The sequence below is a fragment of the Paramormyrops kingsleyae genome, chromosome 14, assembly GCF_048594095.1.
Source record: "Paramormyrops kingsleyae isolate MSU_618 chromosome 14, PKINGS_0.4, whole genome shotgun sequence".
Lineage (NCBI taxonomy): Eukaryota > Metazoa > Chordata > Actinopteri > Osteoglossiformes > Mormyridae > Paramormyrops > Paramormyrops kingsleyae.
Window position 1 is genome coordinate 12,500,493 of NC_132810.1, and position 12,535 is coordinate 12,513,027.

Sequence of the window (12,535 nt, forward strand, 5' to 3'; positions counted from 1 at the left end):
TTCACTGCTCAGTAAAGGACTTTATTTTTTCCTGGTTTGCATGCATCTGGCATTCTTCGTTTTCTGGGTCCAAGTCATGATTGTTGTGGCAAAGTCATTTCCTGGCTCATCCACACCTTGCGAAGGACATTGATCACCACTTTGGACTGTGCTACCCATAACAGCTGCATATCTGTTTATTGCATTACCAGTCTTGTTAATTGCTGTTAATCCCTGAATTTGTCATCAGTTTGTTTGCTGGGGTCATATGCACACATTTCAATAAAAACAAATATTCTCTTCTGTTGAATTGGTGTTTCCCTTTAATGCCTATCTGACATGTCCTTCCCTTATTTATTGTATATGCAACAGGTTGATACTACAGCAAGATCAGTAGCATTACAAGAAAACACAAAGCAGAAACTGGCATTTTTTTAAAATTATTCCCCACAGTAATATTACTGGAAAACAGGAGCTATCATCTTTGCAATATATGGCATGTGTTCAAATGTACAAAATACATGAGAATATTTTTTTGTAACTGAGTATCCCAAGTATCCTTTTCACATATTGTACAGATAAAATATACGTTGCCTTTTTTTTGCCAAGACAAAGTACAGTGTATGGGCATGCAAAATTAACCTCATCCTTTTTGAATGCACAGGTAATAATGATTTGTGATCAACAGGGGGCAGTAAGCCAATTTACTGAGAGGCATTTCAGGGCAGAGTTTCCACCGTGACAGAGGTGAGGGTGATGTCTTTTATGATGTTGAGGTTTTTGATTGAGCTGAGGTCACGGATCTTGTGCTTGAATTCCAGGAGGTGACTGTTATTCACTGCCACCTTGAACTCATTATTGGTGCAAAGTATCTTCATCTAAAAAAACCACAAAGGTATTAGAATGAGACTGGGAGATGCGTGTGAGGCTGGAATGGTCATGATGCCGTACAGTACGAAACCTTTCTGTGAGAACTATCGTACAGCACGCAGCAATAATATGGCATATAGCATATGGCTGCTCAAAATTTATTTTTACATACATTTACTTAATTTTTTTCAACTTTAGTCAGTTTACAGATTTGAAAATATGTTTAGATTTCGGGAAAATTGTATTTTGATGGAGAAATATTTAAAAACCAGAAAACCATCATGTCAGAATTAATTTCCTATTCATCTTTTTGAACAAAAGTTTGCTGAAAAAATGTTACATATGGTACAAGAAAATAACATTGTTTCATATATTATTGAAGGCTGAGGTCATACCAGTGTGTTGTAATTAAAGTAAACGACCTGCCTTACATACGGTTGTTTGAACCCAGCCTGACTTGCACTCCCCCCCTCACTTACCACAAAAGGCTTTCCGCGAACAAAGGGGAACGAGCCACACTCCCTCTCTTCCTTGCCCCAGTTCCCCCCCTGCAGGCTGTTCCTCACAATGACCTGCCTCCCATCCTCACTGAATCGGGGGTTAATATGCAGGGCGATATCATTGCCTCGGCCGAGGTTGACTGCAAACCTGTAGGAGACAACAGTGCTTTACCATTAGTCATGATAATGCAGCTGAATGCCATGAAATTTGACCCACTATTTTAAAACTTTCCAGTGATGTCTCTGCAAATTAGGCACAATAACTATGTTCAACAGGTTTTCCCAATTTCACTAGAGAAGCTATTGCTATGAATTACACACTAAGACATTATTTCAGCTTATATATGTTTTTGACGGATTTGCAGATATTGTATGCATGTTATTTTCAGAGGTAAAAATTTCAGGTCCAGAAAGTACAAATCCAGACCAAGATTTTTGTTGAAATTTTGGTCTGGATTTGTACTTTATGGACCTGAAATCTCCACCTCTGGTTATTCTCTTCCTTTTAAAATTATACCAAATGGCCTGATCTGCAAATGCCAGGATAGTAGCAACATATTCTGGGTAACTGGTAAGCAGAAGGTATAATAAGGTAGAGGTTTAACATGTGTAGGGAACAGGCTTTATGTACTGACATGTTAGCATTGGGAAGGATCTGCCCTGAGATGCTGATCAGCATTTTGTCATAACATCCTCTGGGCAGGACCACGTCGTATGGCACCGTCTGAAAGGAGAAACCGTTGGCTTTATTCTACACAGTGTCTGTCATGCCATCCCCATATAAGCACAAAACTCCCTCTTATTTAAAGAAAAATCTAAAAATATTATATCTTCATGTTTCACTTGTCTTTTTAATAACCAAGTTGTCATACTTCATTCCTAATGGGATAGAAACTTTTCTGCACAGCCAGCAAGTAAACAGTCACTAAGAGTAACCTGGTTTAAAGGTTAACAACCAATTATAAGATGCAAAATGCAAATGATAAGTTTAAGAGTGAGTCTATACATTAACAATTACTGACCACTAGTTCCAAAAATCTTGACTTTACCAAGTTATATTATAATTCAAATGAAGAACAGCATGAATTAAAATGCATTATGTGGTAAGTGGTATGGAAGTAAATGTTAGAACTTACCAGAGGTCCACTGGAAAATGGCTGAGGAGCAGATGGGATGGTTTGGCCAGGCTGACCGGGCCACGCTGGTTGATGTGGCTGGCCAGGCTGGCCAGGCTGACCGGGCCAAGCTGGTTGATTTGGTTGGCCAGGCTGACCGGGCCACGCTGGTTGACCGGGCTGACCAGGCCACGCTGATTGGCCGGGCTGACCAGGCCACGCTGGTTGATTTGGTTGGCCGGGCTGACCGGGCCATGCAGGTTGGCCGGGCTGACCGGGCCACGCTGGTTGGCCGGGCTGCCCGGGCCACGCTGGTCCACCAGCCTGATTGTTCAACTGCTGTCCAGAGGAGGCCTCATCACCCAGAGCATCAGACAACTTTAAGGAAAAGGACACATCAAACACATTTGCAAATATATAGACACACACACAGACCTGTACTCATACCTTTGTGGGTACCCTCCATTCATTTCTATAGGCAAAATCCTAGTCCCAACAATGACAACCTTAACCAGCCCTAACCTTAACCATAAGTAACCGAACAAAATATTTTTTGTTTTTTGATTGCAGTCACAGATTTTTATAAAATTGGATTTCCCCTTGTGAGAACTGAATAAATGGTCTTCACAATGTCAAAATAACAGGTTTTATCATGTAATGTATACCTGGACCACAAAAACACATACACACACGCATATGAAATCATAGATAAAGAAATGATACTTTAATCTTCCATTTTTAATCAAAAATGTTCTTTTTTTCCTGTTGGAACAGGTATAAATATTTAGCTGACCAGTTATTGAACCACCACAACTTATCGGCCAACAGAATTATTCCATAGAACTGAAGGTCCAAGTCCAATCGATCTCTTACTAAACTCACAGGGGTTGAGGTCACAATCAAGAGGACTCAAGAATGTGTAATAAGCTCCCATACATTTTTGTGTTTTGGCGAACAGCATAACCTGCATGACTAAATAATCATCTAGACAAATAAGCATATTGATACTTACATCCATTTTACCTGTTAAAGAAAAAATAAAATCATGTAAGTTTAACAGCCTATTGTCATGTAGTCATCCCAGTTTGGTAACACATCTGCTTGGACTAAATAATCTATCTGTAATAAATTCCTGATAAACGAATATACAATTAATGACATTAGAATGCAGTAAATATTGATGGTACTCTGAGAAAAAACTGCCACCATGGGGCGAACAGAGGTACTAATTCCGTGTGCAGCATACAGGAGATTCACAGAAATATACGTCTGTGGAGGCTCCCAGTCGTTTGACTGTCCTAAGTTGACCTGTAACAAATTAATTTTACTCACCCAAAGTTGATTCTGTGTACCAGAATAATATATTCCTGAAATATCTTTGATGATTTACATCAACAGTATGAACAGGCTAGGATTTGTCAACCTTTCTGTACTTAGACAAGACTTGTTTGTGGCCATGGCAGAATGTTTTGATGGAGAGAAAAAAAAAACTCCGGTAGGGCTGGGCAATATAAAAGATATATCGACTTATCTTCATATATCGACTTATCATTCAGAAACTTCGATGAACTCTCTATAAGAAAGATTGCTCAATAGCGCATAACAGCCAATTACATCATAGAAACAAATGCGATTCCAACGAATCATATGGTAGTCTTAAGAACGGATACGCCCAACAAACGCATTGCAGGGTTTTGATTGAGTAGCTGAGCATGTTACAGTACGTGCCACTGTTACTGTTTTGGTAATATTACGGAAGAGATGAGCGCTCCTTCAGAGAAAGCTTCAAGTGTTGGGGAAGAAAGCAACAGCTCAGCATTCACAGAATCTTTTAAATAAGGGGACTGTGGATAAACATGGTAAAGAGACGTTGGTGGTGTGGCCTTACTTTTCGCAGCGCCAAGTCCTGCACGGGACTTACTTGTGCTGTAAACGCTGCCGAAACTTGTGCCAGCTAAAACTGTACATTTTATTTTCCATTACAGGATGGGTGACAGCTCTACCAGCAATGTCCAAGGAGCAGCGAGGCAGTCAGAGAAAAAAAACTTATCATCAAACCGCATGTTACTCCCTGAGACAAAATACTTTACTTTTAAATGATTCATTTATTAAAATTAGATTTCAATTTGCAGTCCATTCAGTTTGTCGATGATTATCAGTATAGACTGATATGAAAAAATTTGTTTTGCCATAGCCCAGCCCAACAGTAGGGTTAGGTTTTTAAATTCCATTAAAATTTTTGCATCACAATCCTACAAATTGTATTTTGATCAAAATATTCATCAGAATTCGCAATGACACAGAGCCCTGGATCAAAGTATTTGCAAACCATAAGTAGCGTTTTCTGACAACACATTAATTTGCTTGGGAAGTCTCGCGCTGCTTTGATATGGTCACTGAATCACTAATTAATGAGAGAAGCACAGCCATATAATTTACCAATATGGTCATTTGTTTTGATGTGATACAGCATGTGGTGCACACACTGGTTTAGCATTTATATCTACTTATATACATGAAGGTATCATTTTACATTAAAATCTGATGATGCCATTTGGTATTTCAAATGTTGTCTATATACAGTAAACAAGTATAAACAAGTGTAAGTTATTTTATGCAAGAACATGAAATGTCATTGTTATAGAACAAACATTGGCCATGAATGTTCACTGGTTCACTGACATTTCCTCACATCTATCTGAAGTTACTATTACAAAACAAGCATCTTGTGCAAAGATGAATACTTATTATTTGTTAGGTAATTTCTTTTCCTGCATAATAACCCTGCAGCCTGTATGAGATGATGTTAGCCACAAGGGGGCTGAGTATGCTCAACTTTCACAGAGCTGTCAGGTTATATGAAGTCATTAGACAGAAAGTGCCCCTGAAACTCAAATTACTTCTTAGCATCATTCCATTAATCACAGAACCAAATCTACTTGTTTCTAGCAGATGGTCCCTCTGGCACAACTACAGGAAGAAACTGCAAACTTTCGGTCTAACTTTGCGCAAATAACAAATTCTGTATTCACTTCCCCATCCTGTGCCCTGACTCCTGAAAAAGATCAGTGTAGCACAAATACTGATTTGTGAACCTGCATATATAGATAATTTTCCGTGATGATAAGTAAAAGGAATGAGAATGTTACCTGCTTGCTGATTCTAGTCCTGCTTGGATGAATGCATACTGACACATCCTAATGTGTCACTTAAATACAGCCACTCCTAGTTGTTGAATTCACCTTTGGAAAACCACACCCTTTTTAACGTCACAGGCTAGCAACATACCCTATAAAATGTATTGATGTCGTATATTAATTAATCATCCTTGTTGTTTCACAAACAGAAATACCTTAAACGTATCTTAATTGTTAATTTTACATAATTAGGTTGCACTTGGTATACTTGTTGAATGAAAAGGAACTTTTAACAAATACATGAAATGTCACACTGTTTGTTTTGTAAAATAAATGTGCTGTAAGTGCATCATTTTACTCTTCTTGCAGGGCAGCTTTTCCTGAAATTTAGCTCCTGTGGCTTGTGGGTGTGTCCGCAATTGGAATGCAGTTTGGCCAATAAGATCCCCTGTGATTCTTTAGAGCATTATATGAGAATGTTGTGAAAGGCGCTGTATGCTATGTGTTGCTATGTGAACCTGGGCAGGGTTTCAGACTGGAAACAAATACTTGACTTGAATTGTAGGTGGGAAAGCTATTTTTTAATTCGGAGTAAGAATTTGTAACATTGCTGTTTATTACTTTGCTAACTAAAAATCTATATAAATCTATATATCTTCTGGCTAAAATCAATAATAATAATAATAATAATTCATACTAATTTACAGTCTAAACATACTATACTATAACGATCTAAGGTGCAAAAATGCTTCTTAGGAATTTATCTGAATCCAAAGTTGATAATTGGTTTAACTACAAAATCAAAACCTACAAGAAAACATATCTGATTAGTACATAAGATTAAAAAAGATGCAACATTTTGGGAATATATGTGTCAAATTCTCATCTGAATTGTATATATTTCAAAGTGTATTTCATGTCAAACCCACTATAGCAAAAATGAAAATACTTTTAATATGTATCTTTCCAACTGCAGTGCTTTCCCTGTTTGTTAATGTGATTTCATTTCCATTGCTATGTAATGTATGGTAAATTATATGTGATTTCAATAGATCATATTTTTAATTTCCTACAAGGCATTTGCACAGACAGATATGCATGAGTCTCACATGCCTCACAGTCATGAGAGAGTGACTCATTGCTGAAAGTACTCCTCCCACCCAAGACCATCTCCAAGTGCAGTCAGAGCTCCTTTGGCTGAAGTGAACACCGCTTTGTTATGTTGTCTGGGATTTTGGTGTTACCCTGCCAAACCCCAATCCCATATATTATGCTAAGTCTGGAAAGGCAGCTTTAACTGAACAGAGACATGGTCTGTGCTCGCAACAAGCTTGAGCAAACAAAATGTACACAGTTATTTGAGCATTTAGCAGTTTGCTGTACAGAGCACCAAACACACATCATCGACTGAAATGACTCGGTGGGGTATTGTGGGCCTTTCTGTCATGAAATGGAAATACATGTACAATTCATAATGATCCCTTTACATTAATTTAGTTACATAGCAGCTGCTCTCGTGGTTGCCTGTCTGTTATACAGCATTCATGCCACTAAGAATGTCACAGTTATATAAAATGTTTAGCTACCTGGGTGTGTGTAGAGACACTTATTCTCTTAATTCTTTTTTATTCTAATTAATCTTTTTCTCCATTCAGTTTTTATTATAAAACTAGTAGCACCTTCACCCCAGGAATGGGAACAAAGACTGAAAAAACGAGAAATACTTGCTATTCCATTGTACTGCCACTTTTCAGAGGCTATTCCTGTTCTGGTACACTACTAGGAAAAAAAGTGCACTTACAGCGCTTTTCGACCTACTTTTGGTACGATACTTTCCCTTTTCCACTCACGTCCGGTCTAGTACCAGTTCCAAAGGTTCCAGTACCAAATAGTGATGGCCGATTCGCGAATGAATCGTTCTTTTTAACTCGGTTTTTTTAGTGAACGGGTTGAACCGATTCGTAAGTCTGAATGAACCGATTTTTAAAATTACTGTATTTTAAAACGTTTTTAAAACTGATCTTTGGCTATTCAACATCCAAAAGCATCCCCGCGATTTCGGATTTATTTTTCATGTTCCGTCGGCGCTTGTCTTATCACTTTTATATGGAGTTATAATTTTGTGCCAAAAGTATCAATCAAAATTTTGAAAACCGCAAGCAAATCATTAAGTATCACAATGAAAATTTGTATTCCAAATATCAAAAAAGTCAAATAAAATCATTTTATCCTTCTTCTTCTCTAATTTGTTTTGCTTCTGGAATGTTTTTCTTTGCTTTTGGAATTTTTTTTTTTTTGCTTCTGGAATATTTTTCTTTGCTTTTGGATTTTTTTTTTGCTTTTGGATTTTTTTTTGCTTTTGAATTTTTTTTTTGCTTTTGGATTTTTTTTTGCTTTTGGAATGTTTTTTTGCTTCTGACTTTTGGCACTGTTTTAACGGGTGGGCGGGCCTTAGCAGCTTACACGTCTATTGGTCAGCTGGAATTTGGAGTAACCATCTGGGCACGCCCACTCCATGACGCATCAGAACATCGCAACATAGCGGGAAGCTCCGGAGCCAGTTTACAGCATTGAATTGCATCTTTGTAGTTCTATAATCAAGGGCGGATTAACGCACAGGGTAGATATGGCTTAAGCCTAGGGGCCCCACGTGTGCCAGCCTGCAAGGGGGCCCCCATTGGCGCGGAGGGGGGTGGGGTTGGGGGGCCCACAGACTACTGTAGCCTAGGGGCCTCTGTACACCTTAATCCGCCCCTGTCTATAATAGTGTACTTTTATTAGGAATCGGTGTATGCAACACATATTTCGCGTTCATAAAATGTCACCAACCCATACCTGTCAAGTATCCCGTTGTGGCCGGGAAAGTCCCGTAATCATCATACGGAGATCATACGGATCTATATTGTTGATTGTTGACAATTTAGCCAAATACCGATCCCTGGCGTCATTCGTAAGTTTTTCTCTGTAAGGAATTTTCTCGTTCTGCTTTTTCTTCTCCATTCTTCCTAGTGTTTGCGTCCGCGAATACCTTCAATTCATACCTTCTTTTAGAATCCAATGTCTTGCTATGAGTTTTGCGTTTGACCCATAATTTATACAACATGTGCATCTATTAGTGGAAATTAATCGGTGATGTGCTAGGTAGATTTTTGTACAACCAATTAATGGCATGATCACAGAAAGGTATGTTGTATAAAGCTCTACATTAACGGTTTAATGTCACTAATATATTCACCGTGCAGCTCCTCTATTGGTTGAACTTAGTATTTGGGGCGGGATTTTATTTGTAGTCCTCATTTCAGGACACTTAAATGCTGGCTCCGTCAGCACTTAGGAATTGGGCTTAAACTTTGCTGAAAGTTACTTAGTTTTAGCAGCTTTATACAATGCTCTTAGGTCCTACTTTTTGCTAAGGTTTTTTTTTTAACTCTTAAGTCCAAGTGTACGACCATTCTTAAGACCATTCTTAGGAAGTTTTATGCATACAGAAAAATATATTTTAATATTCTATTTGGCTGACAGTAAGTGCTATGCATTAATCATTGACTGTATATCATCACTACTACCTTTTTTAAATGAAGCTTTAATCCCTTAAAGGGATCTCTCTATTAGGGCTGTTTGTGTTTTCTAAATGAATGAGGACTGCTGTGCCTTGTCTCAATACATTATGTGTATAGTAACAGAAACCATTTCAGTTCTGTTTTTTACAACATGTATGTGCATTTTAGTTACATTTCTGTGCAATGATACAAATTAGTGTTCTTCTTTATTAAATTAACCTTTTAGGAAACAATTCAGTAATCAATTGATGATATGCCATTTGGGTTTGCATTGTTTTTATCAAAATGAATAACTATTACTTTTCTTTTCAGAATAAACACCTCACAAATAAACACCTCACCGGGCTCCTTCCACACTGAGACTGAAGACTCACACTGTTAAAAACCACCACAAAATAAACATGGATTATTTTATCTTCCCAGCAATTTAGAGTTTCACCCTGAATATTGTAACTGATTGCTCTTTTCCCCTAAATGATAAACCTTGAAATCCAATTAAAGGCAACCATTAAATCCCCCCCCCAAAAAAAAAAAACCCACTGGAAATAGTCTGCAAGCATTTCCTATGACTAAACTTGGCCTAGTGTTGTTCTGTGAAGTCAGATTACATCGCTCAGCCAATAGCTGGTGGATAATCACATTACCTTCATTTGTACTGATGCTTCCCACTTGTTAATGCAATGACATTGGTGTAGCCAACACAACTAGCATGAAGCTGATAGGAAACTACAAAAAGGTCATAAAATACAGTAAGGGAAAGATGCCAACCATGTTTTTTTTTCATTACTTTAAAAACAGACAAAAGTCAAACTGTCTTTTATTGTCAACATCAGATATACAATACAAGAACTCGTACACTGACCTGAAATATGGTACTTGTTGGTTGTAATGCAAATGATTAAATAGGTAATAAATAGAATGTAAACACTAAAACATATTACAGACATGGCGTTTTAAGAAATGACATTATAAAAGAGACAGACACATTTAACCACTTGATTGGCGGGGAAGAAGTTTGACATTGAAACAGGATGTGCAATAAATAAACAGATTTATGTACAGTGTTGTGAGTCATGAGCTAACACGGGAGGGGCCAGACTATTCAACAGTGAAATAGTTGGGGAGGGAAAAGGCTGTTTTTAAGCCTCACTACAAATCCTCCTACCAGACGTAAGTGGAGCAAAGATGTTGGTAAAGGAATGAGAGAGTTCCTGACGATGCCAGCGGCCCTCTGGATGCAGCAGCCATTGAAATGCCTAGCAGAAAAGGCAGAGTGCTCCGAGCAACCTTATAATGACCTGCTGGAGGGACTGGCGGTCTGAGGCATTACAGGATCCAAACCAGTTTGTAAGGACACTCTCGATGGTGGACAGAGTAAGAGGCGGCATTCTCACCCGTCTCAAGCACCACAGAAAGTGAGTTCACTGCTGGGCCTTCTTGGTCAGGGACGATATTTGCTGGCCCCGAACTGTAATGTTCTGAGGTCTGCTGACAGCAGAGCCACTGATTCATAGAGGGTTATGCTTAACCTTGGTTTCTCCTTGAAGACCACAGTCATTTCCTTCTTGTTGACGCTGAGCAGCAGACTGCGGACCTTGCAGCTCATCACCAGCTCGCTCCCCTCTTGTCTGCACGCAGACTCGTCTCCACTTGTGTAGCCCATCGTGCTGGTGAGCTCTGCATACACCATGAGGTGATTGGAGGTGGTATTGGTGGTGCAATCAGATGTCGCATACAGCAGCAGCCTTGTGGGGGGTCTTATACTCAGTCTGATGGGAGCACATCAGGTATCTCCTACCTGACAGACTAGCTTCTCTGTCAGAAAGTCCAGGATCTAATTGGGTCCAGCTTTTGGGTAAGTTGTTGAGGTATAACTGTTAAATGTTGAGCCACCGTTGCCAACTCTCGCATCTGGCTTGAGATTCACGCTCTCTGACTCTCACGGTCATGCAAGAAATCTTACAGCAAGTCTATATCATTCCATTATAAACCTAAAATTAGCTACATCAAAAGCACTGGGATAGTTTGCAAACCCTACAGACTATTAACAGGGTTAAAAAACTGTTACGTACACTGCAAAATTTACCTTTCAAATTTAAGATAAACTGTTTCTGTTTTGAGACCAGATAGCCTAAAACTAGCAAAATTATCTGCCACTGCAAAGAAAATCGTACTTGGTAAGAATTCCTAAAATAAGACAATATGCCTAAATGCAAGCAAATGAATCTTATTCAAAAGATGTGTTGTTAGTTTATTAATGAAATTAGAATTTTGTCTAACAAAATTATACTTGGTTAGATTTTCATTTTTTGCAGTGCTGCCATAAAATTCAGTCACACACCCATATTGCCTCTGGGCGTACGCGCCCCAACCTGAGCTCTGTATAATACAGCAAAACCAAAAACTAACAGCTACACAGCACACAATGCACAAAAAGGAAAACAGAGAGCCATTCAAATGAAACCGACAACACAGGTCAACAAACAAGAAGAACAACCTGGGCAGACCTAGAAACAACCGTGCAACTTAATATTTAGAATGACGAAAGAACTCACGACAATAGGGATTAAAATGACACGCAAAGCTGTGGATATGAATGAAGATGGTTATGAATAAAGTGATTTGTAATCACATTCATGTTCATGAGGAGGAGTTGGTAACTATGATTTTGTGTGTGTGAATAAAACATGCCAGTCCTTTAGAAATTAGCAGACTATAGCTTGGAAGATTGCAATTTTTGTCAAACTGTTCATTTAAACAGTGACGGTTAATAGCTTTTGTAAAACATCCTAATTTTATGAGTTTCTCTTCTGTTTATTTAATAAAATTATCAGCAATTGCTATGGTTTTTCAATGTTAAAATGTATTAAATGGAGAGAGTACATTGAATATGTTTTCCATGATTGAGAGGCATGTTCAGATAACTGAACCGATGTCCACATTTAAAAGACTTATCGGCACTGCTGCTTTAGACTTAAAGGGTCTGCGTATTGTCTGATCTCAGTAAATAACATTATTCCCATTGTTTGTTCAATGTCCCATTAGTGCTGTAATAATGTTTTCTTTTTATTTATTAGCCATAGACTGAGACATCGAAATATTTTTATATGGCAGTTACTTATTTTAATTTAAAATGCTATATTTGCTATGTAAGCTTAATATTTGCATGGTTCTCAAGATTTATAAATATGCATGAAGTTTACTTAATTTCTTGTCTTTTAGATATTAATGTAATAATTTGTTTTAGCTCTGTTGCCATCTAGTGGCTATAAGTAAGTAATGCAGGAAGATCCATATTGTGTCCATATTGAATTCTATGGACTCCAGAGTTCTTTATTGTCAACACATCTTTGTACATGTACACAGTGCACTGG

The 12,535-nt window shown here is 38.1% G+C and overlaps 1 protein-coding gene across 1 annotated transcript; it reads right to left on the reverse strand.

Moving 5' to 3' along the window:
• LOC111837023 (galectin-5-like) lies at window positions 1-5,602 on the reverse strand. The gene is made up of 5 exons (XM_023798770.2): window positions 3,477-5,602; window positions 2,486-2,842; window positions 1,985-2,073; window positions 1,329-1,497; window positions 1-857 (listed from the first exon to the last, which is right to left on the reverse strand). The coding sequence occupies exons 1-5, from the start codon at window positions 3,480-3,482 to the stop codon at window positions 699-701; spliced, it is 780 nt and encodes a 259-aa protein (XP_023654538.2). The 5' UTR covers window positions 3,483-5,602; the 3' UTR covers window positions 1-698.
• Between the last annotated feature and the right edge of the window lie 6,933 nt (window positions 5,603-12,535).

Bases quoted from the DNA above. Each gene is read 5' to 3' on its own strand.
- LOC111837023 (XM_023798770.2), bottom strand. The intron at 2,074-2,485 runs GTAAGTTCTAAC...TTCTCCTTTCAG, and splicing joins CATTTTCCAGTGGACCTCTG to ACGGTGCCATACGACGTGGT. The intron at 858-1,328 runs GTAAGTGAGGGG...TGGTTTTTTTAG, and splicing joins TTCGCGGAAAGCCTTTTGTG to ATGAAGATACTTTGCACCAA.